This window comes from Silurus aristotelis, assembly GCF_946808225.1.
Source record: "Silurus aristotelis genome assembly, chromosome: 27".
Taxonomy (NCBI): Eukaryota; Metazoa; Chordata; class Actinopteri; order Siluriformes; family Siluridae; genus Silurus; species Silurus aristotelis.
In genome coordinates, this window is record NC_139600.1 from 4,065,621 (window position 1) to 4,087,705 (window position 22,085).

Genomic DNA, 22,085 nt, shown 5'->3' on the forward strand with positions numbered 1-22,085 from the left:
TATAATAATAAAATAATGCCCATTTTTGCTAATAAAATTTACATAAAATATAGTAAAAAGTTCACTATGTTAATTTTTCTTTCTATCTCAGGAAGTAGAGATGCTGCTAACTTTCTTGGTTAAACTCCTAAAATTTGCAGATGACACCATGCTCATCGGACTCATCCAAGATGGCGGATGAGTCTGCATATCAGCAGGACGTGAAGCGGCTGGTGCTATTGTGCAGTCAGAACAACCTAAAGCTAAACACACTCCAAACTGTGGAGATGATAGTGGACTTTAGGAAACACCCCTCAACACTTTTCCCCCTTACAATATCCAAAAGCAATGTGCCACCTGTGAAAAAGTTTCTGGGCACTACTATTTCCCAAGACCTGAAATGGGAGTCCAACATAAACTTCAATAACAAAAACGCCCAGCAGAGGAGCTGTTGATCTGTCCTGTGCACATCAAACACCATCTGGATTGGAGCAGCAACAAAACATTGAATGCTGTCCATCGATTTCAGCTCAACGCTTAACATCATCATGCCGCAGCAACTTATTAGGAACCTGAGCCTTTTGGACCCAAACACCTTCTTGGGGATGTCACCTTCAGTACCACCAAATGACTCCAGGATTGCTGTTGAGAAGACCGTAATGTGGGGCATCATCAGGAAGTAGAAGAACTCTCGTTTTGTCTGGAAAATGGTACCGAAGCATTCAAGCCTTCACAACTAAATTAGAAGGGCATTTAATCAGGAGCATCTCGCTGCTGCTTAGCCTCCTAATTTCTATGGAAGCAGTAAGGGTGTACTTAGTTTTTTTACACAGGGTTTCTCCATTTCGCCATAATGGCACATGCGATATGTAATGTGAGTAATATGTTGTTAATCAGAGGTTGTAGTTACCTATTATATTTTATTATATTATATTGTATTATTTAATGTGTAAAATGTTGTATTTATCTTTTTCTTTTTATTATTTCTATAAAACCCCCCAAAACCCCCCCAGAAAATGCAGAGTTTGGGTTTTGTGTCAGATCAAAGCTCTCCATCGTCCTCTTCCTCCATCCTTTCATCCTGTTCCTCTCCATCTTATCCTTCTGCATTATAAAAGCAGGCAGTCATTTGAAGTCGTCCGATTTATTCCTGTTTCTTTCACATTTTTACGCTTTTTTGTTTGCCTTCACTAGTGGATTTTTCTGCTTTTCTGCAAAGTGACTCCAGTTTGAGCAGATATCAGAATGTAAGAAAGAAAGTGCACCTTTATAAGAAAATCATGAAAAGTGGTGGTGTGATGGCGTGTTTTATTACTCTTATAGTCCCTTAGTCACTTTAATGACGTCGCTTTATGAGACATTTTACACTGTGTGACTATTGGGCTGCCCCCAAAGGGTCGATGCTTCGATAAGAGAAGACTGATTCGTCCACCAATCCCACAATCGAATCTTTGCAGAGGTGTTATGAAACCATGTCTTCCTTTACCACATTTATAAACCTCCTTCTTGGTCTTCCTCTTTTCCTCCTTCCTGGTGGCTCCATCCTCAGCATTCTCCTACTGATATACCCCATGTCCCTCCTCTGCACATGTCCAAACCATCTCAATCTCACCTCCCTCACCTTGTCTCCAAAACGTCCTACATGCGCTGTCCCTCTAATAAACTCATTTCTAATCCTGTCCATCCTCATTACTCTCAACGAAAACCTCAACATCTTCAGCTCTGCTACCTCCAGCTCCACCTCCTGTCTTTTACTCAGTGCCACTGTCTCTAAACCATACAACATCTCAGGTCTCACCACAGTCCTATAAACTTTCCCTTTCACTCTCACAGATACTCTTCTATCACAAATCACTCCTGCTATTACTCTTCTCCACCCACTCCACCCTGCCTGCACTCTTTTCTTCACTTCTCTAACACACTCTCCATTACTTTGCACTGTTGACCCCAGGTACCTGAACTCCTCCACCTCTTCTCCCTGCAACCGCACCCCTCCACTGCCCTCCCTCTCATTCACACACACGTCATACACAACCTTTGACTATAGTTCCTATAAGGAAAATAGGAAATGTGTCTAAGGACAAATTATGAATGTGTCTCACCTCTCATATCTTCTGGTCCATGTCTCGAGTTCTTCTGTCACGTGACTCCCTTAATGGAATTAAACATTCAGACCAAGATCTATTGCATTGTGTAGCATCTTTTGAAGTCACGTGACAAAAGAACGAACGACTCGGGCCAGTAGACTGATAAGATGAACTGCAATTGTTTCCTGTGCATTGCACTACATAGCGTACAGTATTTGCCTCTTTTGGAGCTTTTTTTTTTAGACGTTTTAGTGTGGACGAGCAACTTTCAGGAAACAATTGAAAGCGGTAGTGTGGATGCGAAACTTTTTTCGACGCAGACTGATCCGGATTAGTGTAGTGTAAACGCTGTTCGGGTTCTTGTATTTATCGTCAGTGTAATATTGCACCTAGTTGTGAAGTTTATTTGCTCGTATTTCCCTGCCTGGGCCGGTAGAGGGCGGTGTGCTGGAAGACGGTCCCCTTTTCAAACCCCTACAGGTGAGAAGGTGTATTGCAGTTGAGTTTGTTCTGTTGCATGGGAAGGGGAAGTGCAAGCTGTTAATCTGAAGTGGGAATGGAGAGCATGGTGTGACTGAACCTGCTGAGCATTCAGAAATATGCTCTGGCTTCTGGACTATAAGGTAATGCATATATATATATATATATTTTTTTATATGTATACGATGAACCGTAGTCGAGTGGGTTGAGGCGTGAGGTGGGCGTTAACGTTGGCTTGCAAGGTGGAAGAGCACACGGCCTTGTTTATAGCTCCAGCCTGCGCACCAGAGTTTTCCAAGTTGCTGCTTGGGGCAGAGCGACAGTCGCAGCAAGAGCAATGCATTCAGATGCATCTCAGGAGGATAAACCGTGAAGCGAGGTCGCCGCGGTCGTGCATGTCCAAGCCAGTCAACTCGTTCCCCGTCATATCATACACTGATTAGCCGAGCTAACACGGCCTGCGTCCTGGTTCGAAGTCATGCCGCTCCTCAGCGCTCAGACTTTTTGGTGCACTTCCTACGTTTCAGTGAACCTATTGAGCATCGGAGAAGCTCGAGATGAAAATCACAGGCTTGCAGGAAACACTCGAAGTTTGCTTCGCTAGTTCTCGGCTAGTCAGGCCTACAACATAGAATGCTAGGTCAGAGTATTCTCTTCTCCTACCCTTATTCCGACTCCTGCGTCAGGATTGGCTGAGAAGACTCCACCACTTTGATTGTGATTGGACGGTGCTCTGAGGACCAGTTCCGACCATTAACTTCTGACCAATCCTAGCTCAGGAGGCGGGACTTATTGCACAATAGGGGTGGACGTATTCATATTTACGCTGATAAACAAGCACATTGTGAGGAGTCCAGAAAAGATCTGTAGTGTGGTGGTTTTATTTGTTCTGGCTTTTTTTTTCTCCCCAAGATATATATTTTAATATATTTCGAATAAATAAATATAGTAAAAGTCAAAACTTTGGAAACACTTTTTTTTTCTTTTTTTCTTCATGATGTTCAACTTTGTACATTAATACTTCAGGAATCCAAACTATGAAAGACCAGGAATAAAGTAGTGAACAAAAATAAAATGTGTAAAGCAACCCAGAATATGTTTTAGATATCCGATTGTATATTTAGTTTTTTTTATTCCAGCTCAGCGAACTCACATGAGGTTGTCACCTGAAATGGTTTTTAATCCACAGCTGCGTCTTAGTAAAAGTTCACTTGATATTTCTTGAATTCTTGATGTGCTTTAGAAACCATTGTGTAGACGAAAAGCTGTGTACAGAGTCAATGGTCCTTTTTGTGCAACTACTGTACAAATCAATTTTATGGCAAGAAACACTCGGTGAAGTAATGAGAAAAGACTCATCACTACATTAAGAAATGATAAAAGGTCGTTCAGTTCTCAAAATCGCAAAAACTTCAAGCGTAGTCTCCAAAACCATCAAACTCTATGATGAAACAGGCTCTAATGAAGACTGTACCAGAAAAGGAAGACCAAGAGCTACCTCTGCTGCAGAGGATAAGTTTATTTGAATAAGCGTTCTTAGAAACTGCTGATTTGCAGGAATGCTTCAAGGAGAATTAGAAATTATTCATGGTAATTTATTTATTTTTCTACAACACAGTTCCATACAGTTTCGATAGTTTCCGATTTTCAAACTTGACTGGTACTACATTGAAGTAACATTATTGCAAACAGCAGAAGTGCCAAGTGACTGTCTTTCGTTTAATAATGAATAAGATCACTATATGAAGGGTCATCAACAAACAACAACAAAATACTTATTTATAAACGATTAGTTCATTTCACAGTGAATATCGTATCATGCTCAGATTCGTAAAGTGTCCTGCAAACACTTCTATAGTAGTGGAACGTCCCATCGTCGTCTACATGCATAATTACACACAAGTAGAAAATGTTATGTTGCATTAGCTGCCTGGTGAATTCATTTTCTAGGCAACCAAATCATAGCCCTGGACATCATACCAGAGCATCTGCATGCCCAGTGTGCTAGCGAACACATTTATCAGTTGCCTACTCCTGCTTTATGTGCCAAGGCTACAGTTAGTTAGCAGTAATTTAATAAAACGTGTTGTCTTCCTTTTCTTCTTTCAGAGCAGTCTTAGCAGTGGAAGCATTCATGGATATAGTTGGCACGTTTAACCATTTGATTCCCAGCGATCAGTTAGAAGACTCCCTGCTCCTCGGCCAGACCTTGGAATGTGAAGCAAGTGATGAGTTTCCATCGGGCCAAAGCCTACCAGAAGATTCGCTCAAGAACATGCTCAGTGACAAGGATCCCATGTTTGGATCTGCCAGTCCACAGTTTCATCTCTTGGAAAATGATGATGCTAACTTTCAGCTTTCCAGCTCATTAGGTGCAAAGATGTACTTTACTCATAAATATTAGCATATCAAAACTAGCAAAAGACTAAGGACTCTTTCTTATTTTTTTTTTTTTATTTATTTTTTTTTTTACTTTTTTTGCATTTTTTATTTTTTTTATTTTATTAATATTGTTTCAGACCATGATATGAAAGCTTCAGGCTTCAGCGAGTCTGCTGATGGGGATGAGACTCCGGCAAAATGTCCCAGAGGCAGGAGGAAAGGCACCACTCCGCCACAGAGGAAACAAACCGGTATAAATGAGAGCGAGCAACATTTTAATACTAAGATCGTGATATTGCCTTGTGCACATATTGCACTAAATAGAGGTCGGTTGATAGCGGTTTTGACTAAAACCGATAGCTACGTTGGATCGTACTTGCAGATAACAGATTAATCACTAGTTTTTCAAATAGATACTGCATAAAAAAATTTTTCAATAAAAAAATCCTAATACTCCTTGTAAAGTAGTAATAAACCTTACTAAAAAAAAGGATAATCATGAAAATGTGCTTAATGAACTAAATGTGAATATATCAATTATGTTAATGAATATTGATGAATTTTTTGACGCATTCAAAATCAAACAAAGTAACACTATAAATAAATAAAAACAGTTACATCCAAAATGAATTAAACAGACACCCCATATCAACAGCACGTGGTGTCAGTGATTTTGCCTCTAGAGGCTGCTCTCGTACCCTATAAAGCAACCCGGAAAAACTATTGGTATTATTATTTTTGTTCCTGATAGCCAGTAATAGCAATGACAGTACTGATTAATCGTCAAAACAGATAAATGGTCTAATGTGGAACGTACAATAACAGTATGATAACCTAGTTTAAATGATGGGTAGAAAAAACTAACTTAATAAAATACAATAAAAACCTTGTATACAGTATCACACGAAAAAAGATCAAATTCCCTAAAGGTTCTTGTTGCTTCAAATATTGAGAATTGGCTAAAAATGAAATAAATAACTTGGATCAACTCATTGTTCATTTCGCTTTTGTCAGCAATGTTGTGATCTGTATGTTTAAATTTGATTGTGTCCGATTGTTACAAAGCAGATACAGTATGTCAGGGTAACATGTAGAAGATTAAACTTCCAAAGGATTGTCAGTATAGCCCCTAAGAAGAATGATCTGACGATACGATACGTATCACGATGATGTTTAAGTTCAGAGATAAGAAGCCTGCTGTCTATCTAGCAGTCGGGATGTAAACCCAAAACAAATTTTTTATTTATTTTTTATATCCGTATTGTGTTTTTGAGGATCGCTACAGTATCGGCAAACAAAATATCGCGATTCTTACACGTATCGATATTTTCTTACACCTGTGGGGATCAAGTTATTTACACATGATGCCATATTGGACACAAACATATGTTTTTTATTATCAGGTGAAAATTTCACAAATTGTCCATTGAACATATTTTGCTGGACTGTAACATTTCTATCCTGTTAAAACTTTTGATAAGGTTAATCCACATTTAGTCCTAAAAAATATTTTGAACCTCCCAGTTAGTTTTATATTTGTCTAACTAAACCTGGCGTAGTTATACAAATAAACAGCCATAGAAGTTGGCATGGTGTTTAAAAAACAAAAACAAAATCCAGCCTACATTTATGGATGTCGCAGCTGGCCTTTAAAGCTTGACTAATAGTAAAAAGAAAAAAAAAACTAGTAAATATAAATTTAATTAAAATGTATTTTTAGCATTTAGAGACTATAGCTGACGCAGTAACAGCTCTATAAACACTTTATCTGAAAGGATGATTAGATTTAGAATAACATTTCTTACTAATGAGCAGGTGTTCTGCCTGTGGTCAATGTTCGGAAAATAATAGGTTATATGGTGTAAACACATTTATTTTTCGTTATGGAGCCATTCATTCATGTGCCATACTTCTTTTTTTTTTTTTTTACATCGTATTTTCTGTGTTTTTTTTTTTTTTTTAGCTCTGTCATCTAGAGGCCGTGGTAGAGGTGGACAGATGAGGCGCTCCGGTCCATTCAGAGGGGTTTCCACCGAAGGCCGTGTATCCGGAGCAAAGAACGAAGAAGAACCAGGAGCGGGGAACATCTCGGCGGAGGAGAAACGGGACGACTTGCTTAGCCGTCGGTTTAACGTCCAGAAAGTTCACGTCGACCCATCGATGAATCCCGTGGTTGTGTTAAGGCGTCTAACAGTGACAGTAGGGGGCTACAAAATTGAACTGTTGCCTGGACCGTCGCACATTTCCGGATCATCCGGTACAGGCGCTCCGCAGTCATTGAGCTTCCCGGAGGATTCCTTGAGCACGGAAAGCAACGGGTTCAATTTGGAACAGGCTCAGGCATTGGATGTTCAACCTGCCCCAGAGATTGTTAAAGAGCTTAATGTCATTGAGAAGGAAGCCAACGAAATGCCTATGGATTTAGGACCGTACGTGAACCCGAACGAAGTCCAACACACCAACGGCGAGGAAGAAGTATCCACGGACGCCAAAGCCGCCGACCAGAACGATCCCGAAAAGCCGAGCAAATGCAAGACGGAAGAAACAAACGTCAAACAGGAGAAAACCGTTGCTAAAAAGCTTGTGAAACCCAAGCAGCCACTGGACATATCAAAAAACAAGCAGCTTAGCAAAGCAGGCGTCCTGCACAAGGGGTCCAAGCTTCACAAACCGCAAGAGAAAAAAGTGCTGAAGAGCACAGCGGAAAATCAACCCGACGCTCAAGGCAAGCCGGCCCTGTCTCTGAAACCCAAACAAGCCCTGAAACCACAAAAGGAGCAAGCCTGTGATCCGGCAAAACACATCGCCAGCCCTGCTGCTCTGCACTCTCCCACAATCAACCGAAAGCCGTCGTCAGATTCCAGTCCTGGTGCTAAAGCCGTTACGAACAAATCTCCTTCTTCGGTGAAGAAGCCGCACAATCCATCACCATCCGGGATCAAACAAAGTCAGTCAGGGAAGGACGGGGCAGCGGAGGAAGAACCGGAGAAAACGAAACTCAAGAAACCGGAAAAGATTTTGCAGAGACAAAGAAGCAGAAGCAGCAGGAGCGTATCTATAGACGAACCCGAGCTCTTTATTCCTGATAACGCTCCTGTGGTAAAGAAGGGGTCTGGCGAAGGGGAACCAACACCTGCTCCTGACACTGAATCAGCATGGGACTCAAGCAAACAGTGTGGATTATGTAATAAACCACACAGCAACAGGTATTAATCCTTTATATCCACGGATGAACCATCTGATTTATTTTGGGGCAGATGTGTGGGTACATCATAAATGTGTTGCATAAGGAGATCACTTCATGAAACCCTGTTGGCATACGCCCCATGGTATATAAAATGCTTAAGGAACCCTAAGAATGAATCCTGTATAGACGGGATTGTGAGATTCGCATTAGTATTCCGATGCATCGTTTTGAACGAAAAGAAATAAAGTTTATTTCTATAGAATTATTAGTAGTTATACTGCCATTGTTTTCGAAAGTGGCCAATAATTTGAGACCAATATTTTCAACCTCGATTGATTTCTGATCACGACGGCATCCCAGGACAGCGCCGTAACACACACTGTGTATTTGCAGATTCATGGTCGGCTGCGGGCGCTGCGACGACTGGTTCCACGGTGACTGCATCGGCCTGGACCTGGCTAAAGTACAACAAATGGAAAAAGACGACCAGGAGTTTGTTTGTCTAAAGTGCTGCGCTGACGAAGGTGGGAAAGGCAACAGCGAGAACGCAGACACCAATTCCCTGGCCGATCAGAAACCGGCACCTGACGCATCAGTCACGGCCGGAGGAATTCGGCCCTTTAGGAAGGTAATGCTTCTGTTCCTGGATCCTGGATCTGAAAAAATATTTGGCGGTTGTTTAAACTTCTGCTAGATTGTGTTGTTTTTTTAACAGTGTGTGTTAGGACCTGTGCCTCTCTGAGTGTTCTGTACATGGTTCAGTGGTGCTGTATTTGACAAGATGGTTGCTTAGTGTCGGCATTGGCCTTGGGAGCCGAATGCCATGAGTTCAAATCACAGCCACACCAAGTTGCCACTCCTGCCCCCCTGAGCAAGGCCTTTAACTCAATAGCTGCTCATTTGTAACAATTTGATAAATTGCAGGCGCTCTGGATGAGGGCGTGGGCCAAATGCCATAAATGTAAACAAACAATTGAACAATGTCCCCATAGGTTTTGGTTTGCATTAGAGCTCATCACGGGCTTAGTAATAGGCGATATTTTGAGCATCATCAAAATAACAATTTTATTTGTAGAGCCTTTTTTTAACAACGCCCATTGTCCCAAAACAGCTTTACAGAGATAAAAAGCTATAAAACTTCCATTTATACGTTTAGCGCAGTGCTGATGATGCCATTTAATAAAAATAAATAAGTAAAAAACTTTTTATATTTACTAAGTCATCCTGAAGAAGCTGCTGCATGAATGAACATCGAGTTGCTTTTACAGTTTGTAACTATTTACATTTTTTGGGATATTTTTGTACCTAAAATATTGAAGTGAACATTTTTTCTGACCATTGTTAAAAGTGCAATGGAAATCAAATTGGATTCCAATCAAGTAACCAAATGGAGGTTTTGCACCAGAGGTTTGCACCCTGCTGTTTGAGTGGGCGATTTTAGGTGTCTATATGCTATAACACACTGCAGGGTAACCCTTCTGTCATTTCCAACCAGGATTCGGGAGAAAGACGATCGTCAGTGGATTCAGCACAGAAAACCGGTAAGATTGTTGTTTCCCACTTCCCTATTCCCTATGATCATCATCTTAGAATCTTTAATTACTAGTGCGCTTTTGTTTTCTTAGGATCATCCGTGAAGGTGAAGAAGGCTAAGATTTCTCTTCCAAGCTTGAAGAAACCATCCACTGGACAAATCAGGAGGAGTGTCCGAGACTCATTAGAGGAGATTCTCCTGAAGAGGTATGGAGTGTGTTACAGTACTTTTTAGCGCTACCTTGTACTGGTATTCAGTAGGGATGCACCGAATATTCGGCCACCGAAGATGAAACAGTTTGTTGTGATGACGCAAACAGAAACCGCTGCCTGCACGTGCATGTCTGAAGAAACATGTCTGCGGTGTGGACGTATTTCAGTATATCTGAGAAAGACCCACGGAGAGCGATTTGCAAAACATGTAATGCCGAAATTTCAAGAGGGGGTGCGTCTGCAAAAACTTTCTCCACGTCGGGTTTAATTTGAAATCCAAACATCCGATCGCTATGCTGAATATGAGAGGAACAGCGCACAGAAAAGCAAAACCCCTCCGAGCATGCGCACTCCGTCTGCGGCGGACGTTTTTGGAAAGGCAGGAAGTTTCGCAGTGATATTGTTGTATTGTTGTATCTTTAAGCAGTTGCACTTGTTCTGAATGCACTTTGTTTTTATGAAAGAACGTATTTAATTGTACAACCTTTCAGCAGGCCAGAGGGTCTGTACAATATTATTTAATGTACACATGAGTGCATTTAAGTTAAACATTTAAGACTACATTTTTATTTATTTTATCCTGTGCATTGTTGCAATGTGCTATAAATAAATATTTTCATAATTCGTAATTGATTTATTCTTTGAAACTTTAATATTAATTTATGCAATTGAAATGCCTTGATTTTAGTAAGTTTAGTGCACAGTCATAGCCATAAATGCAATGGTAATAATAATTGCCATAATTTCTTTCGGTGTTTCGGTCTTGCTTTCCTCCTTTTCCTGTTTCGGCCAAGAATTTTCATTTCGGTGCATCCCTAGTATTTAGTGAATCGGCAAAAACGTTAACGATGCGATGCCTCGGATACAAGTTTGTATGTTTGTTTTTAAACACATTTGCATCCTAAAAATCCCCCAAATCATTTCTATATAATTTTTAGTAGATTATATATATATAGTTTGGAATGTGACTATTAACTTGTGACCAGTATTTTACATGTAGACCGATTTTTCATCCCTCTCAGCACGGCTGCCACTATATGAATATTACGTACCGCAACACTACAGAGACCGAGGCGTGTCCTGAGAGTCACATAGGATACAGATTAACATGGCAGAGGTAGAGCTGTAACTTCCTGTAGACACAACAGGAAAAAGAACGTCTGGTTTTATTTTTATTTGATCTTTTTGCAATAAAGACCAGTCTGTGAAAGGGGCCATGAGTTCGACGTCAGAAGGCACTTAAGTAAATTGGTTGAATTGACTTATTAAATCATATTTTTTCCCCCCAGTGAATCGAATTGTGTTAAATCGAAATCGTAAATGAATCGTTTCGCATCTTAGCGTCGGCTGTGCATCGAGATGATCTTTTGAAGAACGACTTTGTGCTATTGTGTTGAATCATTGCAGAGGCGCTTTATGGTTTATTGTTTATTCCGTTCTCTTATCTTGTTTTAACCGTTTGCTCAAAGGCTGAAGGAATCCGACTTGAAGATTTCAAGAGAGAAGCCAGCGGAACTGGCCAGAGGTACAGAAAAGGAGCTTTTTGCCTTATTCCAAGGCGTCGACAGCAAGTACAAGAACAAATATCGAAGCTTGATGTTCAATCTCAGAGACACAAAGAATAATGTAAGATTATTTTCTACCATTATATCGTTGAGAAGTGATTAGAAATGAAATCGATTTTTTTATTCCAAAATATGAATCTGGTTTCCGGTTTTGCGCAACCTCCTGAATATATAAAAAAAAAAAGGAAAAACGTATGCACGCCTTTTTTTTTCCCAGGTGTTATTTAAACGTGTTCTCAAAGGGGAGATTCCTCCTAGAGATTTAGTTCGTATGAGTGCAGAAGAACTAGCCTCAAAGGAACTGGCTGCTTGGCGACAAAGGGAGAATCGACACGTAAGTAACGTCCATACAGACAGACGTTTTGGGCTGCGAATCAGACTAATATTTGAGATGTAATTCATATCATGTGTTGTTTTTTTTTCCACGGTCCATTATTTTGGCAGACAATTGAAATGATCGAGAAGGAGCAGCGGGAAGCAGAGCGACGCCCAGTCACCAAAATCACACACAAAGGGGAGATTGAAATTGAAAACCAAGAACCTGCGAAAGCCCCTGAAGCTTTGGTAAGACCAAAGTTCGAGTCCAACAGACGTAAGCCCTGCATCCAAATTCTAATAAGACGCGTCTTGGTTCTCCCTTCAGCCCGATCCTGTCCCTAAAGCTGTCGAGGTGTCGGAGGAAAAGACGCCAGAATCAAAGGCAGAAAGTCCCAAGAAAGCGAAAGACACAACAAGCTTGCACAAGTCTCATCTTTTCGATCTTAACTGCAAGATCTGCACAGGTAACAGGTTGAAGCCTTAAAAATCTTCACACTGATTTTTCCGAATTGAATCAAAATTTATTTATTTATTTTGTCAAGGCCGAATGGCACCACCAGTCGAGGAAGCGACCACTAAGGCTGTCAAAGTGGCCACAACTGTTGTTAGAAGGCAGTCCACGGTTCCAGAAGCAGAGAGCCACGAACCCACGCCCACGCCTCCACCGATTGCTGCATCGGCCCTGGTGGACGACCTGTCCCTGCGAGCGATGGAGGAAGGGCTTCTTAACTTCCCTGCTTATGAGTCAAGGTAAAAGCGACGAGCACGCTAGTGTAGGTTTTCTATTCGGAACGTAATATTTAAAAACCTTACAATGGACTATAGTATAGTAGGAATGGCGATTTTGAATACAGTGGACACAGTCCGATCAATTCGTACGGTATAACAACACATTGTAACAATCTCAAATTAAAAGAAAAAAAAACAAAAAAACAATGTTTACCTTGGAGGAGAGTCGGTGCTGGCGTGAGAGAGAGGAGGAGGAGTGAAGGAGGATAAGGGTTACTTCTAGGAAGGAGGGGAATCCCCTTCCGTTATGATGTCGGGAAGGCTTTCACTATCTTCACTTAGGCTAAGTTTTTTTTTTTTGACTCGCTTCCCGTTTTTGACTCGCATCTTTTCAACTTTTACTAAAAACCGATCTAATGAAACTTCTTGGCTGTTGTCGCCGAGTTGGGAAGCGCGCGCAAAGAACCAACGCACCCCCGCGATGTTCGTATAACAAAACATATGCACGGCCGGCCGTTCGTAAACCGAGGCTCCACTGTATCTAAAAACACTAATTCAGGGTAATTATGTATAAAAGTGTGCTTAAAAACCCCCCGCAAAAGCCACATATTTACAGTTTACATTTCGCAGGTGGCAAGTTGACAACCATGTTTGAAAAAATCTATATAAAATATAATACAAATGAAATATACAAACATTGAAAACAAGCATTTGAACGCAGTAAATCTGCAGTTAATCAGGTTTGATAACAGAAGGTACTGTTGTAGTAGACACGTGTATATATAAAGAGAATGGAACGGAAAAATGCAGCAAGCTAACAGGATTATTTAAAAAAGAAAAGGAAAAGATATGCATTTGAGTACAAATAGATTGTGTTTGTTCGCGAGTCACGACAGAACAGATGTAGTGCGACTGTCCCCAAGTTAGCAATTAAACAGTTTACACTATAGCACTTCAATAAACTGTGTACCTTTTTCACACGATTAGGATAATACTGTTTTTGCTCACCGTGCTGATGTTCGCCTTCATCTGACACGTGGGACTTTTTGGTGCTGCCGGTTGACGTTGTACGGCCCGCCGTTTTCGCACCGCCATGCTAAACCCATAACTTGAGCAGCCCAATTAATTGCTAGCGGCATTTGTTGACAACGAATTTCATTCTCGATTTTATCGTTTAGTAGTTGCAGCCCTAGTAAATTGTAAATAAAAACAGAATGCAGTGATATGCAAATCTCATAAAACTATTTTATTTACAATTAAACAAAAAACATATCCTTAACAATAAACTTAAAATATACCAATACAATTTTTTTTATTTTTTATTTGATTGCTGCAACAGGTCCACTATATTGTCTGTGTGTAATGTTTTGGTCGAGGACTGTTGTCCCATATGTGTCTGAAACAGGATTCTAGCTGCTCAACAGTTCTGGGTGTCCTTTGTTGAATTTTTCGTTTCATGACAAATGTTTTCAAATAGTGAAAAGTTTAGACTGCTGGCAGGCCAATTCAGCACCCGGACTCTTCTATTATGTAGTCATGCTCTTGTGATAGATGCAGGATGCTGTTAGCATTATCTTGCTCAAATATCCAGGCCCTTCCCTGAAGAAAAAAAAAAAAAAAAAAAGACACAAATAGACAGAAGCATTTGTTGCTCTAAACCCTGTATTATACTGTTTAGCATTGATGGAGTCTTTCCAAAATGTGCAGTCTCCCAATTTCACAGGCACAAAGTAGTTCCCAGAGCATCAGAGATTTAGCATTTTGAACTGAGCACTGATAACAAGCCAGATAGTCCCTCTCCTCTTTAGCCCGGTGGATGTGCATTGTTTCAACAAGAAATGCATTTCTATTTTTCTGACCACAGTTTTTCACTTTGCCTCAGTACATTTTAAATGAGCTTTGGCCCAGAGAGGATGGTGGCATTTCTGGATCGTGTTCACGCATGCCTTCTACTCTGCATGATAGAGATTTACCTCGCATTTGTGGATGACATGGCAAACTGTGTTAACAGACAGTGATTTCTGGAGGCGCTAATGTAGTGATTTTCATTACAGAATTATGACCGTTTTAAATGCATGAATTTCTATGATGTCATTAAGGCACACCTTTGCTTACAGGTTAGAAAGTGTGAGCAGTAAAGAAGATACAGTTGCGTTCCTTGCTGGTTTGGAAACGTTATGGAACGGATATATAGACATGCCATCCGTCGCTCGTTACCTCACAAAAGCTTACCCAGTCTCTGGAACATTGGACCATCTAACTGAGGTAGGTGGCATTAGATGATGGAAACAAGTGAGATTTGATTTCCAGGGAAATTTTAATTTCTTTTATGATAATGTTGCAGGATCTGCCAGACACCATACAGGTTGGTGGAAGGATCTCTCCCCAAACAGTCTGGGACTATGTGGAGAAAATCCGTGCCTCTGGTACAAAGGTTAGAATGATTCGCTTTGCTGGACATATTCTAACATGATCTTATGAACGCCACACCTTATGGTCTCGTGTTGTTTTTTGAATCTTACAGGAAATATGCGTAATCCGATTCACCCCAGACACAGAGGAAGACGAGATCTCGTACACCTTGCTGTATGCCTATTTTAGTAGTCGCAGGCGATATGGTGTTGTTGCCAACAACCGCAGACAAGTTAAAGACATGTATCTCATCCCTCTTGGGTCTACCGAAAAAATCCCACACCAGATCGTTCCATTCGATGGCCCAGGTAAGACTTGATTTACTTGCACCGATGACTCCCAGGGAATTCTTCCATTCGTCGCAAATAGTAAAGTTTGGACCTTTTAGAGATTTGTTTCAGTTGCTGGTCTGAAAAAGTAAAAAAATTAAATCTCTAATTTATAATTTTACATTTTTTGCCTTAAAAAGTCATACATTTGCTGTTGTAGGTCTTAAATAATTTTAAACCGGTCTTTATTGGAATGTTTTTGTTTCAGTTGTAGTTCTTTCTTTCACCAGTCCAAATATCATTCGCTGTATTATGACTAAAAACACACAACAACCAATCAGCTTTCTCTTATTGGCAGACGTCTCTCTTGGATCGTACCACAGACGTAAAACGGATTTAATTTTTCAGTCATGGGAAAGCGCAAGTTTAGGGCTGCTTGGCTTGAAAAAAATTAATTAAGGCCGGTTGCTAACGTGTGCGTTTTAGATGGCGTGATAAAAGGTCTTAAATTTGACTCGGTGAAACCTTGCAGAAACCCTGTCGCAAACAAGATCGTCAACATCATGTGGTGGCAATGTGGTAATCAGACACTTGTACACAACCAATTAAACGAAGTCTTCGCAATTTGTTCAAAGGAACGAAAAAATGCTTTTATGATGTGGAGGTTGAACAAGTGGTTTTGAAAATTTTATTTCTGATCTGAGAAACATTGTAATGTCTTCATTTGGTACAAGTAAAATTTTAGCAATGAATCTAGTACAGCTAAGTCAGCTAATATAGCATTTCATTCAAGATTGTATTTGGAAAAAGTAAAAAGAAAAAAACTACTGAGACATTATTCATCCAAATAAAAGCTATATATATAGAGAGAGAGACTTGTATTCGCTCATGCATGTCATTCTAAACCAACTTTTTTGTCTAATAATTTGGTACAGGGTTGGAGACCAACCGACCAAACCTCCTCCTTGGACTAATCATTCGCCAGAGGCCCAAAAGAGACTTTGTGGTTCTTTCACTAACCAACGAGGTTAGTGAACCTCCAAGTTTCTTGTTGGAGACCAAGCCTCAGGTAGACTCTACCCCGAAACCTGCGGTGGTCCGAGATGAAGAAAGAGAATTCATAAGCAGTCTTGGACGGATACAGAAAAAGGAGAGCGCAAACCCTGGCAAATCAGCAGGGACCGAATCCCGGTTAGATGCTGAAGACGAGGAAAATGTCTCGTTGCGTTTCCTGCCAGGCGTGCTCACGTCTGGCAAGGCCACTTCGGACGATGAAGCGAAGAACGCAACTGGTAGTGCAGTCAGTCAGGCGTCTAGCTCTGATGGCCAAACCTCGGGACACGGCCCTCCGAAAACCCCCACCACCCCCAGACTGGACCGTTTCATCATCAAAAAGAAAGATCCGAAACCTGGTGAGATAAAACAAGAGCCCTCCGGTTCGAGTGTAGAGCTGACAAGTTCCCCAGGGAAAGAAAAAGAAGGCGGAGTCGTATTATCACTAAAGGATAAACCAGGAGATGTTTCAACAGAGACTTTCCTCTCTAGCCTTTCCAGTGTTCAGCAAACTGCTGAGCCTGACAGCACTGAAACAAAAGGAAGTACACCACCGCCAAGTACGCAGTCCAGTCAAGACCCAAACCTGTCTATTGAACCCGCTCCTGGTCCATTGACAGAGAGCACCAATGATACCACTGAAGATGTTTCCAAGCACAAAACGGAGGACATTACAACGCCTGGCATTTTGCAAAAGACTGATGTTTCAGAACCGGTTGATACAAAGCCGTCGTCTGCGAATAAAGACTTACCGCAACCTAAAGTCGCCCAGTCAACAAGACCGGACCAGTCTTCAGTCAGCCAGTCTGCACCGTCACGGCCGCCATCAGCACCAGAGTCTGCGCAGCCGCAATTAGAGTTTAAAGTTGTTGAAGATATCCAGACCATCACTACTATTTCATTGTCTGGAAAATGTGAAGGTGTTAAGCAGTCCAGACGTCTTTTAAGCCCACCCACTTTTGCAAGTCACGGGCCTCCACCAGCTCCTTTTCCTCCTTATCACACCACACCAGTCGACCATGCTTATCACCCTGGCCCAGTGCCCACCTACCCACCCCCATCTAACCCTGCACCATTTATACCTCCACCGTTCAGTTATCCTCCCCCTCTGCTGTTTCCTCATAATGATCCTCCAAATCCAATGCACGTCCCACCATGGGTGCCAGCAGTGCCTCCTCCGGCATGTTTTCCACAGGCCATCCCAGAGGCAGTCGGTGGGCCCCCGCAGCCCTACACAACTCCAAGATTCCCCGATTCCACCATGCTGAATATGCCGCCTTTGAATAAGGGCGATCAGGGCTCCGAGTTGTGGGACAGGAAGTCCAGGCCCTTGGAAGAACCCTTCAAAAAGGACGACCGTGACCACTACGGAGGGAGGTACAAGCACAAGAGCCAACACTACGAGCGCGAGAGGCACAAGCCCAGGAGTCGCAGCCGGAGCCGGAGCAAGAGCCGGAGTCGCAGCAGGAGCCGAAGCCGGAGCAGGCACAGACACAAGAGCAAACACTCACATGGGGAGAGGCGAAAAGAGAGACATCACAGCGGTCACCACAGGGACAGGGACAAACAAAGACGGGACTCGGATCACGAAAAACACTCGAGAGACAGGCATTCGTGATCATCATGCTCGATCTAGACACACCCGTTTCAACATCGTTGACCAGACATTTTTTTTTTACATTTTATTTTACTGCATAGTAAAAAGTTATTTATAACATTTAAAAAGCAGCTTTTAAGAGTGTTTAATTTCATGTTTATAGTTCAGGATTGACATTTCTTCGTTTAACATCAGCTTGAGCAGACTTTCGTGTCATTAATTCAAACCCAACACCAAGAAGAAGGAAAAAAAACATGATTTCTGCATTTTTAAGAAATATCTTCAACATTTTGTATTCGCATTGATTGTCAATGTGTCTGTACATTTTGGTTTATAAAACAGTAGAGATAACGTGCTCTGGGCACATTGTTTATGTACAGTTCATAAATTCTTTTTATTGTTGACTTTAAATAAAAAAAGAAAAAAAAAAGGAATAGTGTGGTTATGGACAAACCAAAGGTCGTGATGTTCATTTAACTGGAATAAGAATAATTGGTGTAGGAAGTACATATGTAATGTAAGGAGTCTGACTTTGTAAACGATATACTTACGATGCAGATGTGTTCTGATGACCCCATGACCTGGAATAAGCAGGAGTTTTAAAGAATGGCGATAATTATGTAGTACACTGTCATTTGTTAATAATTAAGCAAAACATTAACACTGTATGTATGTAGCAGTGGGCATGTGGATGGGCGCCGGATTCGTGAGTATACGCCGGTACCTGCTGAATTAAACTTTAAATATTCTTATATTACAATTTTGCTGTATCGCTAAGAACCTAAAATTGTTAGTCGGACCATCGGAATATAAACACACAAATTGTATGTTGTCGGACATACAAATTTACACACACATACATACCGATATATAAACCATTCTAATAGCAACTAAATAAATTGTTTACATACAACCTTAAAATAAATTATATTGGTTGCTAGTAACTTTTATATTAAAAGTTGGTGCTTAAAATGCACTACTGTACCAGATCCATTTGTCTTCTACCAACGTGACATGCACTACCATGTCATGGACTCCTGACCATCACACAATTTTTGGGGCTTTTACAAAACTGTTTGCACAAAATTAGAAGCTTAGAAATTGTATCGAATTTCTGTATGCCGTAGCATTACAATTTCCCTGACTGAATCTCAGACGCCCAAACTTGTGGGTTTCACAGGGAACAAGACGAGGTCCACGAAGACTTTAGACCACAACTTGAGTTCAGCACACGGCCGGCTCTGACCCCCACCCTTTTGGGATGGATTGGAGGACACCCCCAAGCCTCCTGGTACATCATCACTTCTTGATCCTAATAATAGGCAAATCCCAACATAGCCACATTAAAGAATCTTGGGCAAACCCTTATCAGAAAAACAGAGGATATCAACAGCAAATTGAGACTAAATCTGGAATTACACTAATTGTTGTGATGGTCAGGTTGCCACAAGCTCTACTATTAATCATATGTTAATATTTTAAATTGATTGTATATACACTGATCAGGCATTACACTTTCCCCAGTGCCCGGTCAGTGCCTACTAATCATCTACTTGAAAAACATTAAAGCCCTCAGCCTTTTCCAGAATCTGCATCATGCTTGTGTCCTGATACAAAAGAACATCTTTGATACGTCCTACAAACCCTGTTGTAAAGAGACCGGATGTAACCCACCCTACATCTCTGCTCATTTCGAAGCCTCCGAAAAAATAAACTCCTCCATAATTCATGGAAACGTAGTGCTCAAACGGGTCGATGTCCTCAAAAATAACCTTCTTTTCTTCGACATGAGCTTGGATGATCGTACGATCAAGAGTAATAGACAGGTATTTCCATTCATTACAGCACAGGGTTGTGTTTCGGGAAACGAGAGGCACTGCAATCCTCTCACCAAGGTTAATGGCTAGTTTGAGATGACCGTCCTGAAGTCCTACCGCAAGATAATCATCATTTTCACTTTTCGCCAGGCCCATCCACAGAATCAGCCCGTCTCCTGAGCTCACCGAAAGATTAAATGAAAAGTGTGTGCGGGTCAGATCTCTCGTGCTGTACTTGGGGTCTTTGTATTTCAAATAGGAATTTCCAACAAAGTGAATGGTTTGCGTGGACACTCGCTGCTCGCAGTGTGTTCCCTGCCATCCGAGGCCACACGTGCAGGAATATGTGGCTGATGTAATGTTTGGAATGCAGATGGAACCATGTTGGCACGTAGCTCCTTCGCAATAAATAGACTGCTCACAATATGTGCCTGTCCACTCTGCAGGGCAAAGGCAGACGAACGAATCATGGCCGTCTGCTTGGCAGTAACCCTTGTTCTTGCATACTTTGTAGCCACACTTTGTCCCGTCCCAATCCTTCACGTTCACCCCTCGCAGAGCCCCTCTCTCAGTGAGCTCGAGCTCGCGACCATTAACGATGGCCTCGCGAATGCTCCCGCTGAAGCTGATCGGCTCTTCCTCCACCGCGTCAGGGGACACGAAATTCAGCATGGACACACCACCAATGAAAATTTCAGTGCCAATATCGAGAGAGGTCATGCCCTTAGAGGTGTTCCGAATTATGCTTTCCTCATCCAGAACCAGATAGCCTTGGTTTCCCTCTCTCCCAGCTTTCACTGTATGCCATGTGCAACCCATGAGGTCCACTTTGTTTTTAGACTGTAGCACAATTGTTGTGTCGCCAAGATTGTAGCGAAGCTGTACAAATCCTCCAGACAAAGACAGACAGATGAAGTCACCTGGAGAGTAGACAGAGATAAGAGTTTATTCTACTAGTGTATATACACATATGGGGGCTGGTAAGATTCACCGATTCGCATCAGTTAAAAAAAGTTGAACGTAAAAAGGTACAGCATGAATAAAAAAAAAAAAAAGTGTGCATTTGTATCACGATGCATCATTTTCAACATATTTGCACTGACCTACATTTACAAACTAGATTCTAATATTTGTTCTATATAATTTTATTAATTTATTCCCAACAGTTTATTCTCTTCATTTCGTAGCATTTCTCTTGGCTGCACTGCTTCCAGTACTTGTATGTGGATGTTAGATTTTTTGTCCAATTATATTTCAGTCTATGTGCTGCCATGTCAATCTAATCTGCCCAGAGCCTTCATAGTCAGTTCTGCTGGCATTTTTACCTTAGTCTCTATTATCAATGGGTCTGTTTTCTTTAACCAATCAGATTTCATATTCTCCTCACAGGGCAGTTAGCAGCATTTTTCCGTCCTCTGATTGGTTGGCCAAAGGGAAACTGTTACAGCCAAGTTCGACTGGTAAAACACATTAATACATCGGAGTTAGACTTTTTATGCCTACGGAGGAAGAAACATTTATTTGGTCTCGGACAATTAAAAAAATATATTTTGAAGAAAAGCTAGACATGGTGAGAAGTTCGGCCAACCCTGAAGCTACCTACTGGTCTCAGCCAGGGAAAGAGTTTGTTCTCCACTTCCAGACCAGTGAATACGAGCGGTATCACTGGATTACAGCCTCTGAGGAGCGGTGCATATTGTGAGTCTGCATCTCTGGTGAGTAGGTTGTATTTTATTTAATGTTTTTGTCATGTTATTGGACAAATATAGATTCTGAACTGCTCCAGATGATGTAGGAGCACAATTGTGGTTGTAGTGTAGAGGTTTGGAGTCCTAACTGGGTTTCTTGCTTTAGTAAAATGGTTTTCACGTCCATATGTGAAATGCCCCTCTCTCTGTAATGCCACGTGTTGTTTTGTTGCGTTTTTGTATTGTATTAATGGTTACCATAATTGCGGTGTTATTTAGAGGTGGATTAAGTCGGGTACGTCCTCACTGAAGGCCCAGATACCAAATGCACGGCCCGCCACTATAAAATCTGATTCGTGTATATATTAAATTATTACTAGATGCACTACAGTATTATTATTTAGAACCACTATATACAATAATTTATATAAGACAGAATACAGGAGAGAAGATGTTAGCAGACTACCTCACTCCCACAGTCATATGTGGAGGTGGAAGCTTAATGGTTTTGGGTTGTTTTGGAGCAGGAAATGTTGGAGACTTATCCTGGGTGAAAGAAATACTGAACCAACATTGCAGCCATTCCATACTTCTACACCATGCAATTCCGTTTGTGGCTAATTGAACCCGACTTCACCATATAACATACCTCCAACCTCTGTAAGCTTTATTTAGAAAGCAAACAGACAGCTGAAGTGTTATCTAGCATGGAATGTTCTGCCCAGTCACTACACCTAAATCCTATTGAACTGCTCTGGGATGAACTCGTAAAGAAT

The 22,085-nt window shown here is 41.3% G+C and overlaps 2 protein-coding genes across 4 annotated transcripts in view; one reads left to right on the plus strand and one right to left on the minus strand.

Annotated features, from left to right (window-relative positions):
• Nucleotides 1–2,547: 2,547 nt before the first annotated feature.
• Nucleotides 2,548–18,155, plus strand: phf3 (PHD finger protein 3). 2 transcript variants are annotated; one of them, XM_083532291.1, is made up of 16 exons: nt 2,548–2,689; nt 4,656–4,918; nt 5,066–5,179; nt 6,892–8,134; nt 8,509–8,743; nt 9,611–9,656; nt 9,741–9,855; nt 11,331–11,487; nt 11,644–11,760; nt 11,871–11,990; nt 12,070–12,208; nt 12,287–12,494; nt 14,591–14,738; nt 14,818–14,907; nt 14,998–15,193; nt 16,090–18,155. In XM_083532291.1, exons 2-16 carry the CDS (start codon nt 4,681–4,683, stop codon nt 17,823–17,825), a joined length of 4,902 nt encoding a protein of 1,633 aa, XP_083388417.1. In that variant the 5' UTR covers nt 2,548–2,689; nt 4,656–4,680; the 3' UTR covers nt 17,826–18,155. The 2 variants fall into 2 exon arrangements, with proteins under 2 accessions (XP_083388417.1, XP_083388418.1); XM_083532292.1 differs by having other exon boundaries at nt 2,552–2,689; nt 4,661–4,918.
• The window catches only part of eys (eyes shut homolog), a 307,099-nt gene continuing 301,184 nt past the window's right edge, over nt 16,171–22,085 (minus strand). For both annotated transcript variants that reach the window (XM_083532265.1, XM_083532266.1), the window contains one exon: nt 16,171–20,541. In XM_083532265.1, the coding sequence (XP_083388391.1) occupies nt 19,346–20,541 (1,196 nt within the window). In that variant the 3' untranslated portion in view covers nt 16,171–19,345. The remainder of the gene's footprint in view (nt 20,542–22,085) is intronic.